Source organism: Anser brachyrhynchus, assembly GCF_964034855.1.
Source record: "Anser brachyrhynchus genome assembly, chromosome: 1".
In the NCBI taxonomy this organism is placed as follows: domain Eukaryota; kingdom Metazoa; phylum Chordata; class Aves; order Anseriformes; family Anatidae; genus Anser; species Anser brachyrhynchus.
In genome coordinates, this window is record NC_137694.1 from 29,509,726 (window position 1) to 29,532,842 (window position 23,117).

General features: G+C 37.2%; 1 protein-coding gene across 5 annotated transcripts in view; it reads left to right on the top strand.

The window, feature by feature from the left end:
• The window catches only part of DOCK4 (dedicator of cytokinesis 4), a 251,169-nt gene that overhangs the window by 130,391 nt on the left and 97,661 nt on the right, over positions 1–23,117 (top strand). For all 5 annotated transcript variants that reach the window (XM_080608066.1, XM_080608067.1, XM_080608069.1 and 2 more), the window contains one exon: positions 9,129–9,254. In XM_080608066.1, coding sequence (XP_080464192.1) covers positions 9,129–9,254 — 126 coding nt within the window. The remainder of the gene's footprint in view (positions 1–9,128; positions 9,255–23,117) is intronic.

Sequence of the window (23,117 nt, forward strand, 5' to 3'; positions counted from 1 at the left end):
TATAAATATTCACCGGGCTTACCGTAAAGATTTTTTACTCCACTGGTTGAAACATTCTTCAAAAAAAGAAAGAAAATGTCTTGGTTTAGACTCTGATTTGGAAAAGGATTTTCAGTCTGTCTCACATGTCCCAGGTGAGAATGCTAATCACTTGGCTTCTCAGACTTCCCTGCAGCAACTCTTCAGCTTTGTATACAATCAGAAAATATTCATTATACCATGGGGAGAGTGAAAATGGCTCTAAAACCTGCTGAATAGTGCATGATTTTCATAAATGAGATCTGTACTCATGTCATCTTAGCAAATCCTATAGACGAGAGATTTAAACCTCAAGTCTTGTGTTATATGTGAATATTCTCCCTAATGAATTATCTTATAGAAAGCATGTTAAAAATTATTTAAATGTACTTGCAAGTTCTTCTTTCTTCCCCCTCCTTTGAAAAGAAAGACTGGATTGCGTTGTTTTCCTTTAAGGGGATCCAAGACATTCATTTTGGCTCCAGTTTTTACTTTAGGTTCCTGACATTTCCAAGTGTAAGCTCCTGTGTAAATGCCAGTTTAGATTCCCTTATAACAAGTCTTAAAAAGCCACATGTGCCTGATGCAGTAGTTTTGGAGAGATAAGACAAGGACACACATGCTTTTCACTTGCTACAGCAAGGGAGGTGAAAATCCTTTCAAATCCTGCAGCGATTAAGTTACTGGTGTAAGAAATTACGAGCATATCTAGCTGCTTTGTAGCCTTGGACTCTTGCGTGGATTCCGCAAAAATAACAAATGTAGTGGGAAGGTCTTTTCCTGTGCCATTATTTTGGAATGCTGTGATGAATTAGACAAGGGTGATGTAACCTAATTGCATGTTTACTGAATGCAGTATGGTGGTAGCGCAGCCAAAACTGCTCTGTGACTCCACTGAAAACACCGGTAATTACACATTAGCTTTAATTGATGGGAGGGCCTTAAACTGTAGAGGAGACGCGTTGAAAATGGTGGGATTTCTCTTACCACTTCTGGCTTGAGCATGATTCTTTCCAATTTTTGATTTTTAACGTGGTAGCAGTATTAATTTTTCATCTGTTGCATAGGAGTCAAAATACAGTTCTTGGAAAGTCTACATAAATCTTGTATGCCCTTTTACGTACAGTTTGGATCATAAAAAGAATAAAATCAAAAATTACTATACTGTATCTCATAGTAGGCAGAAACAATAAGTTATTTTAGATATAGCAGAGACAAGATCTGAGTTGGGAGGCTGTTCTTCAGGCAAATCTGGGTTGTGGGTTGATTTGTAAAAGATGTTCCGAAGCCTGTCAGCCACAAATTTAAATGTTTTCTGTTTTCTTTAAAACAGAAAGATGCACAGGTAGATTCCTCAAATTAATGTTTTACTGTCATTAATAAATGCAAACATGTTCCCATGATAGCTGTGCAAAAACCTGCAGGCATACCTGACGTGATGCTGCGTTATAAAAGAAAGGTGCTTAGTAAGTTGTCAACTGCCTAATGCCCAGACTGAAGTGTGGAGGGCTTGAAGCCCGTATTGTTACCAGATGTTTGCCAAGAAACCCATTCTAAGGAAGGATAAACTGTCATCAGAGGGGAAAGTTACTCATTAAATCATACAGTAAGTTAGGTTGGGAGGGGCCTCAGGAGGTCCTGTGGTCTGACCCCAGCTCAAAGGAAAAACAGCGTCTGGTTTCGTGGGAACTAACTGTTTTGAAGAGCAGGAAGGTTGGTCATTCAAAGGCAAATCTCACTACATTGCTACTATTTTAATTCAACCAGACCAAAGTAAGTTTCATAAAGCAAACATTCATCATTTTGGGGAACTATTGTTCCCAAGTATAAGGTCAGTTGGTACTGAAACTCAGGGTAGCTCAGTGGTCATTGAAGACTTGGTTAGAGAAGGCAAGCCATGAGGCAAACCAGCCCAGGGCATGAGCCCATACCACAAGATGCAAGCTCTGAGACAAGTATGGCAGTGCAGGCATTTAGGTAGAAACAGAAGTATGTGCCCTGGGGCATTATGTCTTCCTTCACCTCTCTCTCTCTCTGCATTCAGCAACTTTTTGACAGTCTAATAATCTCTTTTCTCCATGGTTACCATCAAATACCGAGAGATTTAAAAAAAAAAAAGTAGGTGGAAAACAATATACTTTGGCTGTTTCATCTCCTATTTCATCAAAGGTAAGCTTTGGCTTATAAATTACTTGATTCAGAGGGGAAACCTTTTAGAGTTAGTATATACCTTCCAGTGGTGAAACTGCAGAGGCTCCATCAGGAACATCATTTTTTCACACTTTGTATGATGAAAAGCTACAAGAGATGAAGTGTAGCAGGGAATTGGTAGCTCAGCATAATAATTTATAGAATTAATATTTCTGTGAACAGAGCTGTAGTAACATACACACAGTATTGTCTGCATACAAGAAGTAGTGCAGCTCTGTTTACATGACAGTAGCCCAGCAGTAAGGGTCCAACCTTAGCCCCCTTGGAGCTGTTGTAAAGAAACCTTCTTCCTGTGAGTCGATGTGTCTAATGTCAGATGGGAAACAGCGTGTTCATTCCCTGCTGGGAGCAGCTGCTGGCCACAACAAGAAGGTGTAGGCTCATGGTGGAGAGACGAGTATAGTCTATAATGGCTAGTGGAAAATGAGGAGGAATGAGGGCAGGACTAGTAACATGAACCTGACAGAGAAGAAGGAACAGAACAAAGTACATAACTTCTAGGCAACTCCTGAGCTTATGATTCATCACGTCAAGCTGTGCCCTGCATCTGTGCACAGCTGAGAACAGCAGCTTTCTGGCATTTGTCTGTTCTCTGCAGAGTGCATGGATGTGTCAGCAGTGCTCTGAAATGTTTTCTGTAGCTACACATCACTAACATTTAAACAGCAAGTGCATTTGTTTAATTAGTTTAGTTCTATGACAATTTATTAATCTGCCAGTTTTAATCTTTTGTTAAATTTTGTGACAAGGAGATTATGCGTATTCTATTTTGATGTGTTTAAGAATTAGTTGTCACTGAAGGCTGCTATTTGAAATACATTTAAAATAAGAACAGCAGTCGTATGTGCTTCACTGTAAGTACACAATGAATTAAAGCATTCTTTTTTGCTCTCAACAAATGCTAAACCTGAAAGATTAAATAATACACAGAATTTGCACATAAGTTGTTGCTCAGGATCATTTGTCCCTGAATGACAAGCCATGTTTAGAGCAGGTTTTTAGACGAGGATTTGTAGAACCTTACTTTTCTAGTTATGTTTTTCAGGATGGATGATACTGTTTAGCTATCTACTGTTAAACCCTTTTTCCAAATTCAGGAGTAAACAAATCTTTAATGTTTGTAACCTAATGTAGCATGTAGTATTAACTATGGTAGTTTGGGGATATTAATCCATAAAAATGGTGGACTCACAAATCACTCGGAAATAATTTTCTATATTTACATGGGAGTCCAAGCTTGTGTTGTTGTCTTTGAAGGTTCTTGTTTTACCAAAAGGACTTCAAAAGTCAGGTTCAAGATAGATTTTTGGTGTAGTCATCCATAAGTGTCCTTCATACAGCATGACTTATATACTGTGCTGGAAATGAACATTTTAATAAAGTTAAATTCAAACCGTATTCTCAGATGTTGCAAAAAGACTTGTTTCTAGAGAAGAATGAAAAATGTGCTATTCTGCAATGCAGTGACACACACAAAAAAATAATGACTTGCTGTTCATCTCAGTACTGCAATTATGCATGTGATTGATCTGGCACCCTGAAATTCCTAGATAAGTCTACATAATGGGTGTAGCTGGCTTGTATTTCCATCTTTGCACTGGGTTGTGTCTTATTACTGAGTTTTTTCTAAGCTGTTTCCAAAAAATTACTCTGCTTATTACTATTATATACATTATTGACTTTCTTAACTTTATATACTGAAAGAATAATACGTCTAAAGACAGCTTCAGGTGATAAATTTAATGAATGTTCATGCAAGATCATATCTCCTCTAAGGGTTATAGTTACATATTCATTGCTAACATTACCTGGGCTTGTATGGTTTTAAAAGTTTTTAACACTTTCTAGAGGTCTCAGTCAAATGTTGACTGTTTCTTAATTTGAAACATGCCATGTACCTAAATTTCTCATGCAGTTGCATGAAAGTTGTTTGCGTGACAGAGCTGCACTTCATGAAGGAAAAAACAGGTGTTTTCCTAGAACCTTTTGTATATTATTTGCAATGAAAGCAATATAATACACTGAAAATGGTCAAATTGTCTGTTTTGTGCACAGCCTAGTATTCTAACAAAGCTGTGTTAAAGTGTAATTTTAATTTTTTTGAAGATGATTTGCTTTTGCAATATAACAATATAATGTAGCAATGGGAATTGGCATGCTATATGCATTGTTAATAGAAAAAGGGCATTAATGGGCTTACCCAGGTAAGAACTGGAGAAATTATTGCTGAGATCTTTGTTGCCTGTATAAGGAGATTAGACTACAATAGTCATTACGCAGTTGCCTGTATAAGGAGATTAGACTAGAACAGTCACTTAGCCTTCTGGTCCTGTAGCCTTCATCTTATGGTGATTCTGGCAAGAAATACTTGAGGTACTGCAATCTTCCCTGTAAAGAAATTCCAAGACAGTTTTCCTGTGATAATATAATGCTATTTCCATTTATGCATTTATTTTCCATGTGAATTTAAAAAAAAAAAAAAGTGTGAGGGAGCTAAAAACCTCCTCTCTTGATGGCCTTTCTGACAAAAGTCTTAGGTACAAGAGTTCATTTAATTTGTGACCCTCAAGAAAGTTGTAAAAATCTTGCAAAGGCTGTTTTTCTTGCATTCTTATCTACTGAGCCAAAAAAAAGAATGTAAAGTTGAGGGAAAGAGTAAGAGTTTGGAGTTTGCTCGTTCAGAATAATCACAATCCAACCTTTAACAAGGCCTGCAGGGATTGAATTTACCTCTCTTTTTCTGTCTGTTCCCAGACTGTAATTTGTGGGATTTACTACACAGATTTTGCTGTGACCAAATTTCACAAGATATATACAATTATTTTTCCCATATCACAATGAACTAATAAAAGATTTTGTTCACCAATTATAATATGAAAATCTACTGGTTTTATCTTTACAGTTGCATTTTGGGCATTTTAAATACTATGAGAAATGTGAACACCTGTATGTTTTCAGAATATTGTTAACACCCTTAGGCAGCTTTATTTGGACAGATGCCTTATTTTATTACCTTTCTTAAAATACAATCATTTCTGAATAATATTCTCTCTGTTTTGGTTTGGTTTTGGGGAGGAAGGGGGGGTTTGTTTGTTTGTTTGTTTGTTGTTTTCTGTCAGCTTCCTGAGCAGCTGCTAGGCATTTTCTTCTTAATATGATCTAGGATGCTCTGTTGCCAGTAGATAGAAGCTGAATGTAAATGCTTTCCCCTCCTCCAGAAGCTCAAATGCAAATAAGTGATGTGTAAGTATAATGAACAGTTGCCTTTTGTTATAACTAATTGCAGAAATCAATAATGCAGTATAAAAGCTGCCTTAAGCTAAAATCACGTATCTAACAGAAATACAGGATGCTTATTCAGCAGCTTGTCAATTTTCTGTATTCTCTGTCATCTGAATGGTAAAAATCATCCATGGTGAACTATAGTACAAGTTAGCTGTGAGAAATCTCTACCATTTACAAAAGAAGTAAAAGCAGATCTGTTTGCAGTAGCACATGTAGTTTTGTAGCAATATTTTCAAAACTGGAGTAAATGAAGAACGATAATTAACACAATAGGTTTTAATTATGAAGGAGGTACTTTAAACATGAGGTAAGTAATCGGATTTTTTTCGATGGGGACAAAGCTAGACTGTGTACCTAATTAAGGAAAGTATGCCAGTCATTTAGAGACTGGATCATCATTTTTATTTTCATATTTTAGCTCCAAATGTTCTAGAAATGGAAGATGTATAGTCGTGAAGTTTTGGAGAGATTCTAGGTCTCAGAAATGCTTCAACGATCATATCAGCCACCATCAGATGCCACATGTGGTGGCATTTTACAGTTTTCTATTCTGCTTTGTCCATGTACAGCTGTTCCAGCAGGAAAGCTCAATTTTTTTTATTTTTTTTTTTTTTATTTTTTGAAGCTGAACTCGTTAGAGTTGGCTGATAATTTTATAGTCTAATGAAGGAACTTACATGAGAAAAAATGGTATTGACGTACATCATCAGAGTGGAATTAATTGAAACTAAAGGATATTAATTTTGTTATAAGACAGAAAAAGCATTCGTGTTTTCATAAGAGAAAAGTTAATCAATTCTCTTTCTATTTCCTTATACAAAAAGAGTATCTTCATTACTTTCATTGCATTCCTTTTTTTTGAGTATCTTCTCCATCTCCCCCAGATTGGCTATAGACCAAATTGGAAGCCTGCGCCACCTTGACTCTGTCTCATTACTGTCTGGTGATGAAACCTTCCTTTCTCAGAGCAGTAATCTTATCTCCCCCCTTCCCTCCTCCTCCCTAGAGATAGCTATAATCTCTTGCAAATTGAGGTCAGTGGCTCTCTAGCCATTACAGAGATACACAAAATTCTGCTTACATTTTGGTGAGGAAGGTGGTTTCTTTAAACTAGTCGGTGCCTCCTCATTTCACTTTGTTTTGCGGCGTGTCTGAGCGAGTTCCTCTTCACTTCAATTGAATGTGCAGGCAGTGTTATAAAAATCTGAATGGCTCTGTGGTGTGTCTGCATAATTTAAATGATCATAGTTAACTCAAATTGATAGTCTGGTAACTTGATTTATGATAAGGATACAAACTTGTACAGTGTCCCTTGTAAAATGTGTATTATTCTGTCTTTGCAAAATACCTCTTCCTCATGATTTGTATTTCAGATAAATGCTTCCTCAGTCACAATGAGTGTCTAGTTTCTTTGTCAAGTGGTATTTTTGTAGACCATAAATATGGAATCGATATCACATATAACTGGCCACAGGTTTTGTGTTTGGCTGACAGCACAGTCCTCAGGACCCCTCTGGCTTTGGCTGGCTGGACTTGTCTTGGCCTGCCTGCAGATTTGTTTTGACTTGTAACAGCATTTATCTAATAACAAACCAATAAATTATATCTACTTTATTTTAGCTCTTGCTTAGCTTTGTTCAGTTTTCCAGTGCAACACACATTGATATGAATACTTTGTGCTTTGTATCTAGTAGATAGTTATAACATGTAGCTACTGTATGTAGAATTGGCTATATGTAATCCCTCAGACTGAAATGGAACACTGCTCTAGTTTGTTAGTAATAGGCGATAAATTTCATTAATCTCCCTTTGCTGAGTCTGTTTTGCCTATGACGATAATTGGTGAGTGATCTCCCTGTTCTTATCTCAACCTTGAGCCCTTTTCACTCTATTTTCATCCCCTTTTCCGTTGAGGAGGGGGAGTGAGAGGGTGGTTGTGACGGAGCTCAGCTGCCCAGCAAGTTAAAACCACCACAGACATAAGCAGGCCACCAAGGGTTTGTTTTCTGGTCTACACTGATAGCAATTGTCACATCTCCCTAGAAGTTTTTAAGTGGTTAATCACAGAACACATTACCATTACCAAGATAAATAATGTCCGTTATTAAATTTAATCCTTAAACTAGAATAGACTTCACTGAACATTTTTCCTTGTAATATTTGTTTATGAGCTGATTTGGAGATGCGTAGGTGAGCTCTTTTTCATGTTAAGAGAATGGAAGTCTGGTTAGAGCACCACATTCTCTGGAGTTGCCAAAATAATAAAATGTAAGAGTAGATAAGAGGAAGAACATAAAAGATGTTATGCTAATGAAACCTCTGATCTCTTCCAGGAAGTAGGCTGGACTAGTAGTACTTAGGACAGATCTTTCAGGTTGCGATTTAAGAACCATCAGACTTCAAGTAAATTCATTCAATTAAACAGTTACATGCTCATAGGGGAAATTTCTTCCAAAGCCCAAAGGACCAATGACCTTGTTGTTCAGTTTGTTATTTACCTAAGCTTAATCTGAAGTTAATCAGTTGTCTCTTTATCTCCAGTTGTTCAGTGTATATGAAGAGTTTCTTCTTATCTTCCCCTTGATCTGTTGACACATAATATGCTGTAGTAATGCTGAAGGTCAGGGCAGATTAATCTCTGCAAACTGTATCACCCTGACACTTGTCTTGGTGATTATATTTGAAATAACCAAAAGGCAGGCCGGTTGTTTTTGCTAATTTCAGCAGTGATGAAGTATTGTGTTTGCAATTTGTTTTGTATACTGCAGATATAATAGCTGAAGTTATGCTTCCTAAATTCTAAAGCAATGAATGTTGGGAAATGATTATATATCACCCTTGCATTTTGCATGTCTATTAGCAAACATAGAAAAGAACACGATTGATTAAATCTGATGAATATTGAAAAAAATGTAATTTCAGTCATTATGGCATTACTTTGCCAATGTAACAAATATTGATTATGGTAGATTTGTTTATTGGAGTTTTTTTCTTCAAATTTTGGATGAATAATTGTATTCCTTTGTATAAGGTGAAATGATGCTTCGTAATGAGATGTCCCTGTTTTTCTGATGGGTAGGGAGCACCATGGTTGCACCTTTTTTTACATACCAATGAAGGCAGTGTTGTATTGAAGTAAATGAAAAAATTAAATGGTAGCAAGTATTACCAATTGACATTTCTCCTAATTGACATTTCTCTAACTTTTTTTCCCCAGTTAAGGTCTCTGTCCATCTCTATTGAGACAATTTTGATCTGATGTGTCATTGTAGTTCAGTTACACATCAGTAATAATTTGCTAATTCTTTTTCATGGGTAGTTGTTTTCTCACCCTTCTGGATTTCTGTGTGTTGATACCATTCCCAAATATGTTAATACTATTGATATTACTAAATATAATAACATGATATAATAGCTTGTAATAATACGATAATATGGTAATAATATAACACAGAGTAATAATATAATAGCTTGATATTACTAAACTTCCTTTCAGTTGTCTGACCCGTCAGGAATGCATATATACTTGCAAACATACAAAGTTTTGAAGAAGGAATAATGATCATAGTCTGTTTGAATGTCTTATTTTCCCTTGTTTTTCTCTTCAATTTCAGGTCTGGCAGTTTCTCTTCAGCTGCTTCATGGAGACATAGAACAGATTAGGAGAGAGTATACATCCATGTTTACCCATGGAGTATCCATTACAAGGAAGCTAGGTTTTTCCAATATTATCATGCCTGGTAAGTTTAAAAGAACAAATTTTCCATAAGCAGCAGGAGGAAGAAATTATGAGAAATTACTGATCTTTCAGTTGCTTTCGAAACACCTATCTCATTCTAAAAATCCTTAAACTTTTCCGGAGACTTTTATGTGTTTTTTTTTTTTTTTTTTTTCTGATATAAATAAAAGTAAGCTATATCCCAGAGGCCCCATCAGATTAGATAGTTACTACATAAACTTCAAAAGGGCATACAGCCATAGCAGTCTCTTTTTGAGAGATGAAACCCTACTTTATGGAAGTGAAGATGACTGAATACAAGACTGCTGAGCTCTGCACAGAGAAAGCAATAACCGGCAGGACACTATGTTCTTCAGAGCTGGTTACTTCCTAAATAAGGATTCACAGACTTTTACTGGCACTGTACAGCTTCTGGTTTCACCAGGTTCATGCCTCAACTGATGAGATAGAGATACTGGAAATAGGTCATTGTAGGGATGTGGAGACTTTATTTTGAGCAGATTGTATGATAGTATACTTCAACCTGTTTAAGTGCTAGAAGGAAGGAAGGTTGAAAGAATGTGTCAATATGTACGTGAAGAGGCAAATATAGGAAGAAGACAGAGGTAATATCTATAGTTCCTTCCAATAAATGATTTTTTTTTAATTTAATTGGTTGCAGGAAGTTATACAGCCAATGTCTTTTTAAAGGAAAAGCACTCTTACAAGCAGATGAGTTAAGCAAGATTTTTGTGTTACTGAGAAATGTTGGAGGGAGGAGTTCATATCTTTGTTTCAGCTCTGAGTCCACATGCAGTGCCTTGACTCTCTTGGATGTAAGTCATCCTCAGGACTTGGAGTTTTTTAACAGGGACTATTTCTTCTTTGTAAATACATGCTTTGCGTTCCTTTATACATACATCAGAAGCAAACTGAGGTTTGAGGCAAGAATATGTAAGCTTCAATGGTTCACTAGTCAAGGAAGTCATAATAGGCATTTAAAACTCAGTAATGAGACTCGGCTTTAGCTATGGGCATGTACTTCTCTTGAATTTCTGCCTGAAACTTAACAATTGAGAATTCACTCTTGTGTTCTTACTGCCAATTAAACATCTGTCCTTCTGCATCCCTCATCAGTACTACTAATCGCTTAAAATTTTCAGAGCACAAGTTAATAAAACAGGTTTATCGTTATTATGAAAATATTCTGCTGATGTCACCACGATATTTAGAACAGTAAAACGCATGAGTCTGGTACCATTTAATTAAGAGGTAGATTATATACGCATGTTTAATGGCAGTATTCAGTTGAAGTCTTAAGGCTCTTTAGCTAGGTTTTTTTTTGTGACTGTTGAATTTTTCTTATGAATCAAATGTGTATTGTAGATAATATGGCTGATAACAATGGAAGCAGGTTTACAAAGCTACAAAAAGCACACTATAATTCCCATTAAGAAACCTTTCTCCATTTACTCATTATTTATCTATGATTTAATGGCCTTCTGCTCTGTTATCAAATTTTCTCAGTCCTTTTCTTAGTTCTTATTTTCCATTTGTGTAATAACTTGATGTACTAAACTGCTAAAAGCATGTTATAGCAGAGTACTGTCTAGTGAGCTGCTGGAGGAGCTTTCCAAACCAGAATCAAATAAATGCACATGCTCGGTTTGTCCTTTTTTATTGAAAATATAATATATGGATTTTGGTGTACTGCTTTTTCGGTCAAAATGTATGCATACCTCAGTTTAGAAAAAGTTCAACTTCTAGTCTGTGTTTGTTGGCATAGAGGAGATTTATCCTAAAGAGAAATAATCATCTCATTCTTCTAACGACAAGTTCCAAGGGCTAACCAGAGCAGTGTGCTCTAGGCAGTGAAATGCCTGCAGGAGCCTACCCTTTAAAATGATTTTTTCTTTTAAAGCTCCCCTTTCATTTTGTTTCTCTCTAGTGTCTCTTTTCAGAGATGAATGAGAGAACTTCATCTTTTGCCACTGGAAATGGTCACTAATTAGGTCTTTTTTGTTGTTTTTTGTTGAAATTGAGTGTGTTGCTCTGGCTAATTAGCACGTAGGTTAGGGTTCTGAAGGAGACTGTCTTGAATTATTTAGTAAGAAATACTACATGCTGCTGAACTAAAGTATCTGTTGTATAAAGTGCCAGATTTTAAGTCCATCTCCTATTTTGGCATATTTAAACTCTAACTGACCTTTGTTTTACATTGTATCAGTCCTTTTCTTTTTAGAGGTTTTGCTTCTAAAAGTAACTAGGATCAGCATAGGTGCCATACCAGAGTCTTGATGACAATAATAATGCATATTTTTACAGAGCAATACTTTTTATGTCAGTGAAGACTGACAGGGTGAAGCCTCTTTTCAGGATCAATGGAATTTTTTAATGAAGAACTTCAGGTGTTTTAAGACATGAAGTAGATGAGTAAAAAAAGGGCATATATGATTCAAAAAAGGCTGTGAAATAGGTAACTCACTCTATTCTAGACAGCAGAATAAGGAAAGGAAGTAAAAATGTCATCTTATGAGCCTAATCAATATACATTTTCTAGGTTTAACAAGGATATAAGGCACACTGTATGCAACCACTAGTACTCCCCTTTCCATCATCCTTGTGTGGCAGTCGGCAGATGTGCAAGCTGATATTCTTGGAAAGCTTTGTACCGCATCAAAGGACAACTGTGCTTACACTCTGAATTTCTATCTTAACAGTTCAACATTTCCTGAAAGGACAGATAGCCTCATTGTTACTTATATAAGTACACTGGATGTCTATGAACATACTAAACTTCTAGAGAAATACTTTAAATTAATGTACATAGTAGTTGGTAGAATGTGAGAGCCCTTTTGTATATTTCTATACATAACTGTACCGGCTTTTTTTGCTCTTTTATATTCTGTACTCATATTGAATTTGGTTTCAAATTTAACTTACAGCATCCACATCACTGCCTAACATCAGTGCTGTGTGTTATGCTTGTGTGTTCTGGCACATATGCATGCACTTACTCTTTTGCATCTGTGCGGAAGATACCTAACTCCTTAAAGAAGCCTGATCATTAGCATGTGTTGTATGAATATTTTAGAATCAGAACAAACCCTAGCACAGGTGTTTGTCTAAATGAAGATTTACTGGAGGGGCCAGAGCTCTCTGCTGGGGCTGCCAGTTGTAAACAGACTGTAAGCTATCATGTGGTAATCATCTATAGAGTTGCACATCTTTATTGTGCTTTTCAAACTAGAACTGCATCTGGTTTACTTTATTTAAGGTAGAGTGTTATTAATAGTGCTAAGTCTACTATTGTTAGTATTTGCCTTACTACTCGGTACAGTCAAAATCCATTCAGTGTGAGACACTAGCACGTAAAGTAAAATAATCTTGTGGATTTCTGTAAGAATTATTTTTTCACTAAGAAATACAGTTAGGCCCAACCATTATTTCCTGAAATTCTACCTAGAAATGTATTCTATGTAGCTTTCTATATAATATAAAAGAGAACTCTGAATTTAAACAGCTAGAGATGTACGTTTGAAATAGTATATATATTTTATAGCATCTCACCTTCAGATGCCTTAGTCTGTAAAATATACTGCAGTGTATAAACAATTGGCCTGTTGACTGACATCTCAACAGATTTTCACAGACAGATACCATTTACCTATAGGCACCCTTTTTCAGTTTAGGATTTCAGATGGTGGCATTACCACTGCTGAGATCTGACCACCACTTCCTCTGAGTTTGGATTAGCATTTATATTTCCTCCTGTCCATCCAAAGTATTAAACTCTTTTGAAATTAGAAGAGGTTAAGGAATTGACAAGTCAGCAAAATGGTATTACATTGACCACTGTTTTCCCTATATGTAACTGTAAGTGGTCTACAATGCTGCTATCTGTATCTGTGCTAGTCAGTCCTGACTGGAATATTCTTTGATTGTAATACTTCTCTGAATTTTTTGGTCCTCTTCTAATCCTGTGATTTCCCTTCACAAATAGCATAGCTAAAGACTCTACATGAAGCTGCAGCATTAATTTCTGTAATAGAATTTTAATGCTTCCAGACTTCTCTTATGTTTGACAAACAACAGAAGTTGTGTTTTGTTTCTCAGTGTTGTCTTTTATAACAATTTCTGGTCATTTAGCAGATACAATGAGCTGCCTAGGATGTTTCAGTACTTTGAAACTGCATACAAGCTTTCGTATGCTTAATTTAGGAACAGTAACTTTTTTTTTTAACCATCACAACTGCATTGCTTTACATTTGTCAAGTTTTAAATCCATGAGGTGTCCTTTAGCTCACCAGTTATAATATCTCACCAGAATTGTCTTTTAAAGCTTCTGAATATATTTACTACTCCTTCATCTGGATTATTAAAAGGTCTTTTGTTCTTTTCATGTGCAAGTGCACTCTTTCCAATCTTTCTTTCTTTCCCTTTTCAGAAGCTTTTAAAGTGAAACTAGAACTAAAATATTTGTCTTTTTATACAAATGATCTCACAAAATGCTATCCATGTGATAACATGCATTTTTCAACGATGTGATTTTGACTAGAAGCATATTCCCCCTTTCAAAGCTTAGAATAAGAGTCTGGAGAGCAAAAATGTAAAGAAAGCTATGGAATCTGTTCTCGTCATCATGGTAAGTGTATGTGTCTATGTAGCTGTCAGTGAGCTTGGACTTAGTAAAGAACTGTTGATTCTAGGAAGAGAAATATATGTCTGACACACTTAAACGTTTTTCTCCCACAAGGAGTGGTATGAATTTTTTCCAATCTTGATCAGCCTGTATGGAGTACAAACAGCCTAAATTTCCACCTGCCACTGTTTGCTGTTCTGATTTCCAAGAATCCAGAAATATGTATTTTTAATTACTGAAAGTAATATTGCCTTGGATATATTAGTTACACAAAATATGTTTGAGCAATATTGTCAAGTAAAGACACCTTGAATTTTGACCTTTCACAAAACTGTAGCGCTCTGTGGGGAATATCCTCTGCTTTCAAATCCTATTTTAATACTATTTAAAAGCTTTGATCATTTCTACCAAAGGAAAATCGCTGGAGAAAACAAAGATACTGATACGTGACTCCATACTTGGTTAGGCAAGTGCAAAAAACTTTTATATTGTTTTCCTTCTCCTTCCCATGGCCTCTATCTTATTTTTTTGGTTCATTAGGAACTGATGGAATAACAGAAAAGGAATATGGAAAGGGAAGAAAAGCCAGAATTTAAATGAACTTCCCTCAATTTAAAGTTTCCAAATGAAATTTAACAAAAACAAGTGCTGGATTCTGCACCTGGGGTGGATATATGTACAGTGGGGGATGAGAGGCTAGAGAACAGCCCTGCAGAAAGGGATCTGGCGGTTCGAATTGATGGCAAGTCAGCAGTATGCCCTGGGAGCCGAAAGGGCCAGCCTTATCTTGGGGTGCCTCACCTCGAGTCTGTGTGCAGTTTGGAGCACCACAGTGTAAGAAGGACCTAAAATTATTAGAGTGCCTCCAAAGGAGGGCTACAAAGATGGTGAAGGGTCTAGAGGACAAGACGTATGAGGAGTGGCCGAAGTCACTTGGTTTGTTCAGCCCCGAGCAGAGCAGGCTGAGGGGAGGCCTCATGGCGGCCTGCAGCTCCCTCACGAGGGGAGCAGGAGTGGAGGGGCAGGCGCTGAGCTCTGCTCTCTGGGGACAGCGACAGGACCCGAGGGAACGGCATGGGGCTGGGACAGGGGAGGGTCAGGCTGGGGGTTAGGGAAAGGTTCTGCACCCAGAGGGTGGTCGGGCACTGGGACAGGCTGCCCAGGGCAGTGGTCACAGCACCGAGCCTGCCGGAGTTCAAGGAGGGTTTGGATAACGCTCTTGGACATAGGGTCTGATTTTTGGGTGGTCCAGTGTGGAGCTGGCAGTTGGACTCAGTGATCCTTGTGGGTCCCTTCCAACTTGTGATATTCTATGTTTCTGTGAAGTGGAGAATGAGGAAAAGGGCCTTCTGCAGATAATATATTTGGAGGAGTAAGGTGGCTTTCTTCTGAGCATAGAATAAGTAGCAGCGATACGTTGGAAGTATATACAAGGCAGTTATGTCTTGGAAGTCATTCTTCACTAAAACAGGTAAATAGCATTAGGAGACTAACAAGTGAATGTGTTAGTTCTGAAAAAATAGTCTCAAAATTCTGTTAAATTCCTTAGAAAGTCAACAGGTCTGTTTTCTGTTAAACAAGCTTGTAAATCGTTTAATCCCCACTGTTTAAATCAATTTGTTTTACATCTCACTGTTAAAAGGAAGAGCAAGGAAAAGTCACACAGAACATGGTAGATCTACATTTTGTTTGAAACCTGAAAGTTTTACAGTTTGAGAATCCGATTTGTAAAGGGCATTTCATTTGCTTTGTCAGCTGCTTTCTGATGAGTTTTTTTTAGGGCTTGTTGAGAGTTTCTGCAATAAACCTGAAATGTAAATTATGTTCTCTTGAGAAAGGACAGTAGGATAACTGAGAAAAGGAGTCTGTTTTTTCCTCTTGGCCTTCAGTTTAAATGCCAAAGCTTACTAAATCCAATAGTAAAATGGAGAACTGTTACCAAAGTCACCAATGCTCCTGAAATTCTTATACAGTGTTCTGATTCTTCTCTTACAGTATTACTGATAGTCATGTTAAATAAAAACTAGCTAGTAACACAAAAATAACAGAAATTGTCTTATTTCTTTCTGCCCAGCCCGTGTCACGTACTTGAATGCAGCCACACATTCACACACACACACACCAAATAAGTTTTTCCCAACTGTCACCCAGAGGATCCCAGTCTCAGACCTTTTCTTTTTGTATATATATATTTAAGCACCCTGTACAACATTCTCTCATTCCGGAGCCATATGTGAATATTACTGACAAATAGTAATTATTGTGAGTCTGTGCTTCTTGCAAATAGCAAAGTTGTTCTTTGCAGCAGTAAGCAACAAGTCAAGATATTGCTAAACAAAGAGAAAGCTCTGAACAGACATCTGACTGGTGGTTGTCACAGCCCTTAAACCTGACACACATGTTCACTAGCAGCTTCAGTCATGTCAATGAGATTTGCCTTGTTTTTAAAAGTATTGATAGTATTTCTCCCTTCAGAACTGCTTTTTTTAAGAATACAGTCACTGATAAGCAGCCAGCCACTTTTTCAGTACTTTCTACAATGCTAAACAGAAAAGTAATTGTTGCAGTAAGGGGAGTTCACTTATTACAGTGATGAAATTCCTTGTGAAATGCAGTGTGCCTGTATGTTCTTGTCTTGATCTTTCTAAGGATGTCCTTCACTCAGATAACATCATTTTGCACTGTGATTTTCATGAATGGTGCCAAATTGCTTAACTTGCCTTTATTTTTAAATTGACCTTTTTAAATTAAATGCAGCTGTGAAGCTTGACGTGAAATTCTTATACGCTAGAAGAGAACAAATCATGAAAGTTCAATTGCCAGAAAGGCATTAGCGAGTGTTTAGTAGTGCTATAGTGTTCCAGGACTTTTTTTTTTTTTCTCCAAAGTGGACATATTAATAAATACATATATTTTGATTGTTAAAGTATTTACAACCTCCAGGTTGAGGCTACTGAAAATACATACCACCAGCTTGCAGTACAACTGGTTGAAATCTGAGCTATACGCTGTTTTGTTATCTGTAGTCAGTGTTGCATCACCCTCATAGAGGGCCACCTTTTGCATTGCTGCACTGCTGCAAGACACCTCTTCTGTCTTGTTCCCGGTGTTTCTGTAAACTGCCTCCTATCATACCTGTAGCCATGTCAGTTTGTACGTTTACTGGCCTAAAAAAAGGAGTGGAAGATTTTCTGTGTTTTGTTTTGTTTTTAATTTTGTTTTGCTTGTTGTTTTCAGAATATCAGCATGAATAGTAACTTCATTGCTGCTAAGAGATATTGAAAGTGTTGAATCGAAGGGCTGGACACAACATGGACTAAGGTTCTCTAGGCCTATCCTCAAGTTTAAATCACCTTAAATGTTTTTGAGGGTTGTTTTCTGTTGTTTTTTTTTTTTTTGAGATCTCCTTACTGAGTGTGGCTACACAGTTCTCGCCATATTCTACAAAGTCTTTTCAAGAACTTTAAAGCATTTTGCATCCACAAGATTTACATCCCACATAGTACCATTTTGTCTGTGCCATGTACAGAGAGTTTCGCTCCCTGCAACTGAAATTGTTTTAAGAGCTGTTCAAGTCATGTTTAAAGTATAAAGCACAGCAACTCATTAGCTTGCACTTTACAGAGATGTAAATTAACAAGAACTTTCTGTAAACCAAATACAGTTTTATGCTCCTGCTCAATTCATGGTTCTAAAGGACCTATAATTCTGAAGAAGGCTTTCAACGAGGCAGTTTCTAACAAAAGCTCCCAGTGAGTTCTGTGTAATTATTTTCAAATTAGCAGCTGCTGTCAAGACAGTTTAGATTTGCACACTGTAAGCTGTAACTATCAGAGATGCTATCTCAGTCAAATACAATCACACTGTGTTTTGTTACAGCAGTAAATAATTGAATTGGAATTTATTTCACTAGAAAGCTTTCTTGAGGATGACTGGCAAACTAAACTCTCTTCCCTTTCTAACAAAGACAGCTACCTTTGATCTTTGACAGCTATCTTCAGCTTGAAAAGCTTGTTCCATATTAATATGCTACAAGAAATGTTACAGTTCTGAGTATGGTTGGAATATGAAGAAAGTCTTGTTGTTACAATATCTGTGTTGCAATTGCAACTCACAGCTCCCTCAGTGTAACTTTGAAAACAGTTTTGCAATGAAGGATCGTTACTTTGACACATAGACAAGGTACGAGTATATCTAGAAAAATAAACGAACAAACAATACATTCATACAAATGTTCTCGTGGTGCTTGTCCTGACCTGATCTTCTTCTCCCTAGTGATTACCTATGTTGCTCTCATCACCTGAGGTTTAGTGCAAGCACTGAAGCTTCTGTGGGCCAGGGGCGGCTCACATGCAGGTCCTGTATCTGGGGGCACATCCTGTGAGCAGCAGGAGCTGCGGACCAGTGCTTGTAAGCAGGCTCCTGAACAGTGATAATTCAGCTTCCTATCTATGAACGAAAGGTAGTCTGCAGAACCATCCCATAATGAAACTGCAGGGTTAAGATAATAGGACCCCTGAGCATGCATTGTCAGCCTGCAAATTATTCCTGCCTCCTTTCTCTTTTCTGTTTACTTAACATTTGTGTTTTACTGTTGTAGGTTCAGCAAGGTTGACCTTGCTTAGTTAAGCGTGTCCTCCGTCAGTATGTCTTGCGGTTGTTTTAGGGCTTTAACTGGCCTTTCCTTTTGCTCCTTGTATTTGCCTCTGTCATGTAACTGATACTGATCAGGTCTCCATCCTCCACTGCGGTTTAGCCCATGATACCTCATTGCTAGTTGGATTGCGGTCACGAGTGAAGCTTCTCCTGTTTCTTCTCAGGTCAGAAACATTGAGCTGTAGTGTACCTGGTTAGCACCTACATCTGGGGCAATAAGGGTTTGCAGTTTTTCCTCTTAGCCTACAAATAGTGTTTTCAAGATGTTTTTTGCCAGGTCCAAGCTGAAATGTTTTGGCAGGACCATATGAAGAGGCAGTTACTGCCAATGCTGTGCTGTACACGTTTTGATTTAGCAACCCAGGCATTTCAGTTCCTCACCTTTCACATACAATTGAATTCACTTACCAGACCAAATGTCCCTTCAGTGTGTACCCTAAATACTTGTGCCGCATTGGAAAGTGAAAGCAGTATAATCATCCACATCACTACATCTTTACGTTTATTTTTTTAATTCCATGGAACTTAGATTTCCATATATCTCCAGCCCTCCCCTGGTACCAGAAGCTCTTGTAGGAATGCTTCACTCTGTAGCTTCTAATATTTAAAAACGTAGTTTTGATTAGCCAAACAGATGAAACGATAGACTGCTAACTTAGTAGTGTCAAGGTCTAATGGGTTGCTTCTGTAATTAGGACAGAAGCTATTGATACCATTTTTCAACACGTTGTGTTATTGCCTGAAGTAAGAGCAAGAGCAAACAGCTTCCCTAGATACACTCTTTGATCCTCACAGTTCTTCCATTTTTCCAAGAGACAGCTTATTCTTACTCCAACAGGGACTAATGCCAATATTTTTTTTTCTGCTTTGTTATTTGTCATCTTACATCTAATCTACAGCAGCCTTCTGTCTTACCTGTGGTTGGTTGTATCGTGTTAACTTCTGTTTTTATTGGGATAGTGGGTAGAAGGTGGCTGTGCTAAGATAAGCAGTATTTTTATGCAGCAAAATTATTCAGAGAACACAGAAATGCAATGCGTAACTTCTTTAATTTTCCTTTTTCCATCTTCTGTTGACTCAGCCCCTCACCCACATGTCTAGAATTGCCCTTTGCTTCTCAGGAGCCCTAGGTGGTTTAGCTTCACAAAACATTCACAAAACATGTTTAATGAGTCTTAGTGTGAGTGGTTCAGCTTCCTATAGCTTTTTCTTTCCCAGAAAACTGTATGTCAGTCCTAGAGAAAGCTGACTTATCTTGGATGTTTCAACTCCACACTGTTTACCACCGTTATTAACTGGATGTCCACACCTACATGTTCATTGCCCAGCCCACAAGCCCTGGTGAATTCAGAAAGCTTGAAAAAAACTGGTTCAAGTCATACAGGATTGAGGTGATGGAGATGCTCCGTGAGAACAGGTGAAAATGAGCTGCCCTTTCTTTTGAAAGAAAACCTCTCAAAAGATCTAGATCTTCCATACAACTTAATTATAGGTAGAGGTAGGCTTGTCACCTTAAAGTTGAGCAACGTTTTGCATGTTGTTTTCAGTCACTTATTCCTGTACCAAACTTTATGCTGAAAATAGCCATTGCATGTTGTCACTGGAGCATATTTAGAGAAGGTGACATTGGTACTTCTGAATATTTAGCTGGAGTAAGTATGCTGCTTTTTTCACCATGTTTAAAAGCTCATCATGTCTGACTGAGAGTCAATTTTATAGGCATGTTTTCAACCAGTAATTAAAAACTGATTGACTCTAATGTCTGAGATGTCCCTTGCTTGTTTCTGTGTAAATTCTGCACATTTGGTCAAATGTAAGACAGTAGAAAAAATCTCAGTGCACACCCACCTAGGGGAGATTTATTTGAGTCATGCAGATACTTTAGCAGAAGACACCATCTGTACTCACCAAAGTCTACCTCAGAACTTAGGTATTCAGCAGAATTTTGACTTTCAATGCTCCCTGTGGCCGTAATTGCCTCTCTTGGTGGAAACAAGATGATATAATGTGAGAATTATCCATCTGGTATACTTGTCAAGGAAGAAATACTATAGAAAAAGGATGCATATTCTTGTAATCAAACATGTAATTATAGTTTCCAGAAATGAAAAAGATCAGTGAAAAGAATATAGATTTTAAAAAATCAGACATTTGCTGATGTTTCAATACTTTATAGATCAAGTTGGAATTGTTTTTACTTGAAGGGGGTCCACAAAGGAATGCCCCAGGTTAGCTTTACACAGAAAATCTCACTTTTTTGACAGAGAATATTTTTCAAGGAAGCTTGAAGCAATGGCATTTCTACATTTGGGAAGTAAAAGAGGTTAAGATATCTCCAGAACAATATACTAAGAGCTAAATACATTTTAAAAATTAGTTCCAAATATATTTTTGTATGTTTTTATCACAGTTTTCTTTCCTTTTTCCTTTCCAGATTGAAGTTCACTTCCCAAATGCCTTTTCTTTTTTTCAGTCAGCAATTCTATTTTCTGATAAGGCTTTGTGCTTGATTTTTACAACCCCTTTGACTTTTTAATCTTATGAGCTTTCTCTCATAATATGTTCACATAAATATTGTGCTATGGATTTGTCAGGAGCTTGGTTTTAAATTCTTAACCTTCCAGTACGCTTATCTGAACTGTACAAATTCAGCATAGCTGGTTTTCATACATTTTGGTTGCAAGTAGTGATCTCCTTTAAAGCAAAAGTGAAATACGTGTGAGTATAAATCCAGACACAGAAAGCCAAATTTAAACCAGAAGCATTTCTGTAAGGATCACAAGATGTCAGATATGCCACATACATTGAGGAAAGGAAGTTGGTGTTTCATCTGCCTGATGCAGACTGTAGCCATGATATATAGCCCGGAGCTTACATTCTTTTTTGTTTCATTTTCCAGTGTATTTCAGTTGTTTCCCTTCTGCTTTTCTATCCGTTTCCATGTAAATCATCATATGTCATGTACGTCATTGGTTCTCTTATAGTGTGAGAGGCTTATTCTCCTTTTGGATTTAATTTGCCTTGCATGAGAATGGAGAAAATACAACTTTTTTTACAATAAGGTGACCCACGTGCTTTGATTTGCTCTGAGACATTGAAAACAGAATAGAGCATCCTGAATGGATGTAGATCAGGACAAAAAGTGTCTGAACTATCTTCTCATGGCACTGATTGCGCACCCTGCAAAGGTTCTTTAAGAGGAGAACAGGACAGGAATTATGAAGGTACATCCACCTATGCCTTTAGTCCCAGTGATTTGATTTCATCTGACACTTATAATGATGAAACTCAATAGGTATAGAATTTTTTAAAAACCTCAAAATGCAGACAACATTTTTAAAAGCCTGCTTAACTTCTGTATAGCTGTGATTACATTTTTAGCAATGTTTCCATATTTTTCATTTAAATCCCATACAGTTTGCTCGGCTTAAAAAGGGAAAAAAAAAAAGTCAAACAAAGTGAAAACTTGGTTTTCACTGGGTTTTATCTGGGCTAGATCACGAAATTTGTGGTGAAAATGTTGTTTTTTGGTTTTTTTTTTTTTGGTTGTGTTTCTGTGAAGACTCCATGGGAAATGGAAAGAATTTCTTCCTGACAAAATGTAGCACAAATGCATGCAGAATTCAAGTTAATCTTTAGAGATATTGCTGTAACTGCAAGCTATTTGCTAAAACCAGTTATATTACAAAGCTTCTCTTCTTGGTTAATGTGCAGATGTCATTTTTTCTGAACGTAAAACTCCTGAAAGTGACCAAGTGCCAGCACTGACTAGAACCAGTCCTAGAATTAGCGTGTGCCAAGCAAGGACCGGCATGTTGCGTGCTCTTTGCTAACCACACTGTGCTGCCTTCTAAAACTTCTATAATCAAATACTACTGAAATGTAGAAATAATCAGAAACTAGTAGTTTTAAGGGTAATTTTGTGACTTGAATCCTAATAACATCTTCACTGATTCACTCAAAGGGCCTTTCTAGCCAACTATTGTGAACAGCCACCTAAGGAAGAGACATGCATATATGCATGTATGGTAATGACCCCCTGATGCTCCCCCTGCCTCCAGCTATTTTCAGCTCAAGGGATTTCCTGAGCTGCTTGTGACCGTCTGTTTCATATCCTTCAGTGGATCTGCCTTCCAAGACTTCTCTGTTCTCCCCATGAACCCTTACAAATTTCTGACATTCACAACATCCGTTTCAAAGTGTTTTTTTTTGTTTTTTACAAGTCTGCTGTCTATCACAAGAATAGCCACCACCTTTTGCTCATTCTGAACTTGGTTCCCATTGGGAACCAGACATAGATTCAGTGATTACACACTGTTATTAGTAATTTGGCTTTTTCATCCTTGGCTTCATGTAAAGCTCTTAAGTGAATACCATCTGGTCCTGGTATTTATTTCTGTTCATGCTGTATATCTGTACTCTAACATCTAGCATCATCATTTCGGAAGACAATTAATAAGATAATACAATGGCAGATTTCCCCTGCTTTTTATGGGCATGATTCTTGAGAGGTTGATAATATTATCGGTTTCCTCTTTTACCTTTTTTTTTTTTTTTTCCATTTGGCAGTGGTTCAGATTGTGCTTT